This window comes from Leucoraja erinacea, chromosome 32 (genome assembly GCF_028641065.1).
Source record: "Leucoraja erinacea ecotype New England chromosome 32, Leri_hhj_1, whole genome shotgun sequence".
NCBI classification, from domain to species: domain Eukaryota; kingdom Metazoa; phylum Chordata; class Chondrichthyes; order Rajiformes; family Rajidae; genus Leucoraja; species Leucoraja erinaceus.
The window spans coordinates 9,482,393-9,492,030 of NC_073408.1; the positions used below are offsets into that span (position 1 = coordinate 9,482,393).

General features: G+C 44.8%; 1 protein-coding gene across 2 annotated transcripts in view; it reads left to right on the top strand.

Annotated features, from left to right (window-relative positions):
* Window positions 1-9,638, top strand: part of abcg4a (ATP-binding cassette, sub-family G (WHITE), member 4a) — a 106,014-nt gene that overhangs the window by 73,847 nt on the left and 22,529 nt on the right. For both annotated transcript variants that reach the window (XM_055660690.1, XM_055660691.1), the window contains exons 3-6: window positions 1,063-1,180; window positions 1,577-1,709; window positions 7,784-7,834; window positions 9,437-9,582. In XM_055660690.1, the coding sequence (XP_055516665.1) occupies window positions 1,063-1,180; window positions 1,577-1,709; window positions 7,784-7,834; window positions 9,437-9,582 (448 nt within the window). The remainder of the gene's footprint in view (window positions 1-1,062; window positions 1,181-1,576; window positions 1,710-7,783; window positions 7,835-9,436; window positions 9,583-9,638) is intronic.

The window sequence follows — 9,638 nt, forward strand, 5'->3', positions numbered from 1 at the left end:
CCGGATACTTGCAAATTCTCGGCCATAACTGTAATTCAAATAGACATTCATGGATTTATCACGCATATGATGATAAATATTCTGCCATAACAATGTACTTTACTGTTACATTGGATGGATCAAGGTCAACTGCATTGGTATAATTCTTCTATCTCCCAAATCACAGCCTTCTTGTGTTTTTTTTACACAGTTTTTATGGCAATTTAAATTAATCTTTAAGCCTGTCTAGCACATAACAAGAAGACTTCAATCTATCCTGAATTTAAATTAATTTCCAAAGATCGACACAAAATGCTGGAGTAAAGGGCCTGTCCCACTGCGGCACTAATCCACTAGTTCTGGCGAGTTTGTCCTCGACTCATATGCGACCAGCATAGTCGACACAAGGTCCTAGGAGGTCTTCGTAACTCTCCTTCATGCTTGAGAGTAGTCCCCGCGTACTCGAGGCCTCAGCTAGGTCGCCGCGTATTTTTCAACATGTTGAAAAATGCCCGCGAGTTAAAAAAAGGTCGCTACTTTTTTTACTCGTAGGTTCAGTCATAGTAGGTCGTAGTAAGTCGGCATGTTAGTCGTAGGTAATTGAGGGTAGTTGAAGGTAGTCGTAGATAGTCTTCATCATAGTGGAAGGGAGGTCGAAGGAAGTCGTCTTCACTCTCCACTTTTCGGTGTCCAATTTTCCCGAAGTTAGTCGTAGCTAGTCGAAGCTAGACTTCAACATAGTCAAAGGTCTTCTACATAGTCGAAGGAGGTCTTCAACATGACATTTTTTCAAACTCTCCTAAACTCTTCTAAACTCGCCAATTAGGTTGCCGCGGTGGGACAGCCCCTTAACTCCGCTGGTCAGGCAGCATCTCTGGAGAAAATGGATGGGTGATTTTTCGGGTTCTTCAGTCACTTATCCATTCTCTCCAAAGATGCTGCCTGACCCAATGAGTTACTCTAGTATCATCTGTCCACCTTTGGTGTAAACCAGCATCTGCAATCCCTTTTCATTAAATTGCCAAGGATCAACTATTCCAATTAAACCCATATTTTCATGCACTATTTAACTTTGTCTTTTAGGGTACAAGACTCTTTTAAAATGTCTATCCGGAAGGTTCTGCAGTCGGGAGCTAATCGGCATCATGGGTCCTTCAGGCGCTGGGAAGTCCACCTTCATGAATATTTTAGCGGGGTACAGGTGAGTGTCAAATGCTTATTGCTATTGATTCTTGCATCGTTACACTGATTAACTGTTTACCAATAAAAAAACATTAGTGAACTTCATTTGCTGCATCTTAGCTCATAAAACATTGCTAGAAAGAAATGATTTGGTCCATTGACATTTGTGACATGTCTTATCCTTATGAGCAACTGTTGCTCATAAGGATAAGATAGTTATTAATAAACCCAGATATTTGTTGGAATATGGTACTTGCTATCAAAGACCTAGTTAAGTAGAGGCCACTGTGAAGTGTATAAGGGAATGTGCATTGAGAGTGAGCATCGGACTGTTGGGCCGAATGGCCTTGGTTGGTTATAATTCGATACTTTGACAAAGAATAATTATTTTATGATTTACTTGTGCTTCTTTTAGGAAAACGGGAATGAAAGGCCAGATCCTTGTAAATGGGCAGCCACGGGACTTGCGAACATTCAGAAAGATGTCCTGCTACATCATGCAAGATGACATGCTGATGCCACACCTCACTGTACTGGAAGCCATGATGGTATGTATCTGGGGAGCAGACCTGCTATTTACACGTGACAAGTAGCAACAACCTGCGTGACCCGGGTGTCAGGGGCTACGGGGAGAAGGCAAGAGAATTGGTTTGAGAGGGAAAGATAGATCATCCATGATTTAATGGCGGAGTAGGCAATGGGCCGAATCCGCTCCTATGTTTTCTTTTGGTTAGTTTAGAGAGACAGAGGCCCTTAGAGAGACAAACAGGCCCTTCGGCCCACCAAGATCCCCGCCCATTAACACTATCCGACATGCACTAGGGACAGTTTACACTTATACCAAGCCAATTAACCTACAAACCTGTACATCTTTGGAATGTGGGAGGAAACCAAAGATCTCGGAGAAAACCCACGCGGTCACTGGGAGAATGTACAAACTGTACAGACAGCACTCGTAGTCGTGATCGAACCCGGGTCTCTGGCGCTGCAGGTGTTGCAAGGCAGCACCCTTACCACTGCGCCACCGTGTCTTGTGAACTTATGACTCTTGTTTGGGGATTTGTCTCATCTGGTGGCCATGTTTAATTCTGGCTGCGGCACTATAGGAAATACATCAATATACTAAAATACAACTTTCCATGTTGTATCTCACTGTGACTTCACATGTTTTTCTGAGAGACACAAACATTAAGTTGACTTAACTTGGAGATATTCAAAATCATGAATAACGTTCCTTAAGAGAAGCACGTTGCATTGGGCGGTACCCGGAAATCTCTGATTTAAGATGATTATCAAAAAAGGCGTTTTTTTTACAATCAAGATGTTTAATATAATTAAAAAAAGGATCTGCAGATGCTGGTTTATACCAAAGATCGGCACAAAATGCTGGAGTAAGTCAACGGGTCAGGCAGCACCTCTGGAGAAAATGGATGGGTGACGTTTCGGGTCGGGACCCTTCTTCAGATTCAGTTGGAAGAAGGGTCCTGACCCAAAACATTACCTATCCATTTTCTGCAGAGATGCTGCTGGATCCACTGAGTTACTCCAGCATTTTGTGTCTATCTTTGATGTTCAATGTGATGGACGTATATATTTGGATAAATGATACTGAATAAAGCCAGCAGTTCCTAACAGAACTATAATCATCCAGCTATCCAATCAGAAGGTGTAGACAGCACAGTGTCACAGCGGTAAAGCTGTGGCCTTACAGCGCCAGGGTCTTCGGTTCGATCCTGACAATGGGTGCTGTCTGTACAGAGTTTGTACGTTCTCCCTATGACTGCGTGGGTTTTCTCCAGGTGCTCCAGTTTCCTCCCACACTCCAAAGACTTGCAGGTTTGTCGGTTAATCAGCTTTGTTAAAAATTGTGAGTTATCCCTGGTGTGAACGGAGGTGCTAGTGTACGGGTGATCGCTGGCGGACTCATTGGGCCGAACGGCCTATTTCCATGCTGTATCTCTAAAGAGTCCCTGACCTCTGCAAACCTGCTCTGAGGTCAATAGTTCGCTGTCGGGTTCCAGAGAGAGGGCCAAGAGGACTGAAGTCACAGGTCGTCAGATGTGAGCCAAAGGAAGCAGTTGATGGGCAGGAGCCAAGAACTGCAGGGATGCAGAGGTGGAGCCAAGAACTGCAGGGGTGCCTGGAGCCAAGAACTGCAGGGATGCAGAGGTCCTGGAGCACAGAGCCTGCAGTAGCTTCTATAAATGCAGTGGGAGTGCGGGCATGGAAAACTTCAACACATGGATTGAGTTTTAATTGATAATCACTGGTGGAGAAGCAAGAGTTGTTTGGAGAAGGGATTATACTTTAGGGATTTAAAAAGGCTGGTTTTAACTTGCCAACTACCACCGTTTGAGGATCTGGTTTCACATTCTGCCAGGTCTTTCTTTAGTTTAGTTTAGTTTAGTTTAGAGATACAGCGCGGAAACAGGCCCTTCGGCCCACCGGGTCCGCGCTGACCAGCGATCCCCGCATATTAACACCACCAGGGACAATTTTTACATTATACCAAGCCAATTAACCTACAAACCTGTACGTCTTTGGAGTGTGGGAGGAAAGCGAAGATCTTGGAGAAATCCCACGCTGGTTGCCTTTTTTACAAGTGGTGTGCTGTGGGGTTAAACGATGGGATTGAACATGCCAACCCTCATTTCAGGTGGGATGCTAAGAACCAATGCACAGGCAGGAACGTGCACATCAGACTGTGCCTGGGTTGTAAAACAGAGCATCAAACACACTCTGATGCCCAATTCCTTGATTTATAAACAACTGCGGGTCCCAACAATCGGAAATAAAAGTATGCAATGCTGGAAATACTCAGCAGATCAAGAAGCATCTGCAGAAAGAGGAACAGTTAACGCTTCTAATTGGTGACCATGCGTAGAAAACCGTACATTTCTGATACAAGTTGGAGAAACTGGTTACTTAGAATCTAAATGTCCAAAAACCAGAACTTATTCAATGATTCCGAGCGGCAGAGGAAACGTTAAAGATGGTGTAATCGTGACATTCTCAATCGGCTTGTCCTTGTTTGCCAAGCAAGAGAACTGGTTTGCAAATCAATTCACCAGATTACATTACCACTGATAGCAGGATCAGGTCTCTACAAGAGTGGCGATCCATTTCATGGATTGAAAGAGTGTAGGATGGAGATCGTTGTACAATGATTCTTCCTCCTCCGTTTGCACGCTGGTTTTGTTTCTGCAACACCGCTGTGTGCCAGCTTTGCGAGCCATTTATTTTGAAAGGAAGCAACAAAAAAAAAACGAGCGCCAACGTGTTGAATTGAAAGGATCTTTCTGCGGTTCTTTAGAAACAGCAGAGGGAAAAAATGCAAAGAGGCTGAACGGGACACAAAGGCACAGGAATAAATCCCTACAACAAATGGTCTCCACCTGGGCAAACTGCAACCCAATCTCCGGCAATCACTCCCGCACTGGCCTCAGATTCCAAGGTTGAATAGTTCAACCGTGAGTGGGCCTCAATTCCCGCTCATTTCTAATGTTACTTTAAATTTCTGTGCAGAGGATTCACGAGTGAAATAGTTCCGTTGACTTCACTTCGCTGAAGCAAAGGACATTGGGGCGGCACAGTGGCGCAGCGGTAGAGTTGTTACGCCGCCAGAGACCTGGGTTTAATCCTAAGTATAGGTGCTGTGTGTATAAAGTTTGTACGTTCTCCCCGTGACCTTCATGTGTTTTCTTCAGGTGCTCCGGTTTCCTCCCACGCTTCATACATGTACAGGATTGTCGGTTAATTGGTTTCAATAAAATTGTAAATTGCCCCTAGTGTGTAGGGTAGCGTTAGTGTACGGGGTGATCGCCGGTCAACATGGACTCGGTGGGCCGAAGGGCCTGTATTCCCGCTGTATGTCTAAAGTCTAGAGACGCAGGTTAGCTCCTACTGTGCGTGTGTGTGTTTATCACAGATTCAGAATGGCTGTGCGTATCTACACTGAAACGGTTGGAGCATCGTAGAAGTAAGACAATTTGCAAGACAAAAGAAGAACAGATTCTATCTAGTCCAAAAATAAACATGGAATGCTGGAATAACTCAGCGGGACAGGCAGCATCTCTGGAAAGAAGGAATCTATCTAGTCCAAAGATCATAGAGCAGATCTAGTCCACCTTACCCAATTATAATAGTTCCTGGGCACAAGAGACTGCAGATACTGGAATCTTGAGCAAAACACAAAGTGCTGGAGGAACTCCACACGTCAGGGAGTATCTGTGGAGGGATTGGACAGATGACCCTGTCAAGATGCTCTACAGATGCTGCCCGACCTGCTGAGTTCCTCCAGCACCTTGTGTTTTGCTCAAGATTACAGTCTGAAAAAGGGTCCCGACCCAAAACGTTGTCCGTCCATTCCCGCCCCTGACGCTGCCTGACCCGCTGAGTTCCTCCAGCACATTGCGTTTTGCTCAAGTTTCCAGCGTCTGCAGTTTCTTCTCTCTCTGTTTTCACATGCGATTGCTTTCTTCCTCAAATCTCAAAAGCTACTGTGCCAAAGTTTATTCACGGAACCTATCAGTTCCCCCACGTGTGATCTCAAATAGTTGTATTGGATGTTATTAATGTTTAATGCTTTTTTCTCACGGCTTTTCTGCGTATGATTCTAGTCCTTTTTCTCTCTTGTACTTGTCTACGTTAGGAAACAATGCTGGTCAACGAAGGGCGTGAAAAACATTGAGAAGGGATGGGGGAGGATTTAATTGTTCAATCCCAGGAATGAGAGAATGCCGATGCAGCAGCATCTATGGAGCGAAGGAAATAGGCAACGTTTCGGGCCGAAACCCTTCGGTTTCGGCCCGAAACGTTGCCTATTTCCTTCGCTCCATAGATGCTGCTGCACCCGCTGAGTTTCTCCAGCTTTTTTTTGTGTAACCTTCGATTCTCCAGCATCTGCAGTTCCCTCTTAAACAATGAGAGAATGCCGTTTAGTTTAGACACACAGCGTGGAAACAGGCCCTTCGGCCCACTGAATCAGCGATCCCCGCACATTAACACTATCCTAACACACTAGGGACAATTTACATGTATTCCAAGCCACAAACCCGTGGGTCTTTGGAGTGTGGGAGGAAACCGAAGATCTTGGAGAAAACCCACGCTGTCAAGGGGGAGAACTAACAAATTTCATGCAGACAGCACCGGTAGTCGGGATTGAACCTCGGTATCTAGCATGTAAACGCTGTAAGGCAGCAACTCCACCCCTGCGCCAATCTGCATCAGTTTCATGGATAGGCTGGAGATCTGTGGGTTGTTCACCTGTGAGCAGAAAATTGATACAGGTTCAAGAATGATGAACGACAATGGCCAAGGGGACGTGTTTTCATTGAGTGAAGAACACAGATTTAAAGTGATTCGCCCAAGAATTAGGGGGATCTGAGGGATTTTCTTTTATGCAGTAGGTAGTTATCATGTGGCATTAATTTAGCAGAAGCAAATCAACTCATCCTGTGCATAGGTCACTGGATAGATACTTAAAGAGGAAATAAATGCCAGGTCTAATTGGGAAATGGGACTGAGTGAGTTGCTCGCACAGAGAATCGCAATAGATTGACTTGTTTGAAAGATAGAGCATGGAAATAGGCCCTTCGGCCCACTGAGTCAATGCCGACCATTAAATGTTTGCTCACACTAGTTCTATGTTATCCCACTTTCACATCCACTCCCTACACACTACAGGGAATTTTTAGAGGCCAATTAATCTACAAAGCCGTACGTCTTTGGGATGTGGGAGGAAACCGGATCATCCGGAGTAAACCCGTGCAGTTACGGGGAGAACGTGCAAACTCCACACAGAGAGCGCCCGGTGTCAGGAATGATCCGGGGTCTCTGGTGCTGTGAAGCAGCAGCTTTACCAGTGGTGGCTCTGTGCTGCCCTTACTTATTTCCTCCTTTGCTCCGTCTTCTCTTCACTTCTCTTTCTCATCTGCAGCCGTTGGATAGGCCAAACAGCTTCATTCCCTGCTCTTGAATTCCACTATTACATCTGCCTCAACTACTCCAGACGTTATGTTCTAGGCACCCACCACCCAACCGGGTAATAAAGACTTGATCGGCACATCTCCTTTAAACTTCACGCCTCTCTCCTTAAAGCGATGTTATATTTTCATCCTGGGGAAAAGGTTCTGACTATCTGTCTACTATATCTTTGCCTCTCATAAATGTATAGACTTCTCTCAGGTCTCCCTTCAACCTCCACCGTTCCAAGTCTGTCTAACTGCTTCTTGTAGCTAGCATCCTCTAATGCAGGCATCATTGTGGCAGACCTCCTCTGCACCTCCTGCCTGTTGCACCACGTGAAGACTCATCCTCCCTCCACCAACGTAATTGTTAAGGCCAGCTCTCAGTGAAGATAATTGCTTGAAGCGACATTACCCATAACAACAATCAGGGAAATGATTGTAAATGAATTTGTCTCCTAATTAATTACCTGTAAATAGAAGTGATGAATTGTGCCCTTATGTTTCCAGTGGTTACACATTGGTAATTGACGCATTTATTTATTTCTGAGAGAAAATGTACTCCAAGTAATTTTCACAATCTGCTCTTTGACTCCTGAGTTGTATTATTTTGCTTTTTTGTCCTCAAATGTTGAATGTTATTGCTTTGTTTAAAGGTCTCAGCCCACCTCAAGCTGAAAGAGAAATTGGAAGTTAAGAAGGAACTGGTGAGTCATATGCTTCTTTTGATATTGGCTTGAAGTGAACTTTAGTTTATTGTGCTATTAATTGGAGCTATTGATGAACAATTATGAATCAAGGGTTTTCAAATTGAAAGCACAAATATATCGGCGCAGAGAATGCCAGCCGTGCTTGCTTCAAGTTATGCAACACTTTTCCGGACCTGGTCAGGTAAATAAAAATACGATTTGTGGATTGGTGCCCCTGTGAGAAAGCTTTCCTTGACGGGAGAAAATGTTTGGATGTCACGTCTCTGCCCCTCCCCTTCCACCCACATTCCTTCCTCCAGCTTCACAATTAGCAACTCATAGTCCTCCAGTGTGGAAACAGACTCCTCAGCCCAACTTGTCCACGTCTTCCGACATGCCTCATCTACACTAGTCCCATCTACCTGCTTTTGGCTCATATTCCTCTAAACCTTACCCTATCCATGCACCTGTCTAAATGTTTCTAAAATGTTGTAATAGTATCTACAACTCTTTAATCCTTTTATCTCACACCTTCTGTCTTTTCATCTCTGCCCAACAATCAACCACCCCACCCCTCACCTGTTTCCACCTATTACTAGCCAGGCTTTATCCTGCCCCTCCTCTCTTCCTGCTTCCCCTCCGCCCCCTCCAATCAGTCTGAAGCGGGGTCCTGACCCTAAATATCACCTATCCATGTTCTCCAGAGATGCTACCTGACTGGCTGAGTTACTCCAGTACTTTGGGTCTTCTTTTTGTAAACCAACATCTGCAGTTCCTCAACGGACAGTTCTGGGGAATAAACATTCAGAAGGATATTTTTGGCTCGAGGAGGAAGCAGACAAGATTTACTAACTCCTTTACTGTCTCTTTTGGCAATGTCAAGAGTCAAGAGTGTTTTAATGTCATATGTCCCAGGTAGAACAATGTTATTCTTACTCACTGCAGTACAACAGAATATATAAAGTGAATGGCACATGTCGGCTGTGCAGGAAGCTAGTTATCTGGTAATTCCGATTCACACAATTTTTGGAGGTGACTGCACAGAACATAGAAATAGAATGATACAGCACTGGCTTTCAAGCCACAATGTCCATGCCAAAGATGCTGCCAAGTTAAACTAATCTCCTCAGCTTGCATGTGATCCTTCCATCCCCTGCACATCCATGTGCCTATTCAAATTCCTCTTAAATACCACTATAGTATCCGTCTCCACACTCGTCCCTGGCAGCATGTTCCAGGCACCTTGTGTCTATCTTATGTTTAGAGGGATATGGGCCAAACGCAGGCGGGTGGAACTAATGTAGATGCGACGTTGTTTGGTGTGGGCAAGTTGGGCCAAAGGGCCTGTTTCCACACTGTATGACTCTGACTGTAAATAAAGACAAAGGACCTACACATTTTCTCCTGCCCACCGCAGTGTTTCATTTTCTATAGCAATTGGATTTCAGACCAATATCAAACCAAAATCCAAAGATAACTGAGAAGAATAAAGGCAACTGATAACAACACTTTCAAAGTGCTAGGATGGATATGATGGGTTGAATGGAATCCTATCGTGTAATGGAGTAATCGGCGGTTGTTTGCCTGGTTTACGGCATCTGAGTGATTTTCTGCTTTAAGGTGAATGAGATTCTGACCGCACTGGGACTGCTCAAGTGCTCAAACACCCGGACTGTCTCTCTGTCGGGTGGACAACGCAAGCGGCTGGCCATTGCACTGGAACTGGTCAACAACCCTCCTGTTATGTTCTTCGATGAGCCAACTAGGTAAGTGGAGTGGTGTTCCTCAATGAATTGGGACACTTCTCGGGAATTGGAACGTG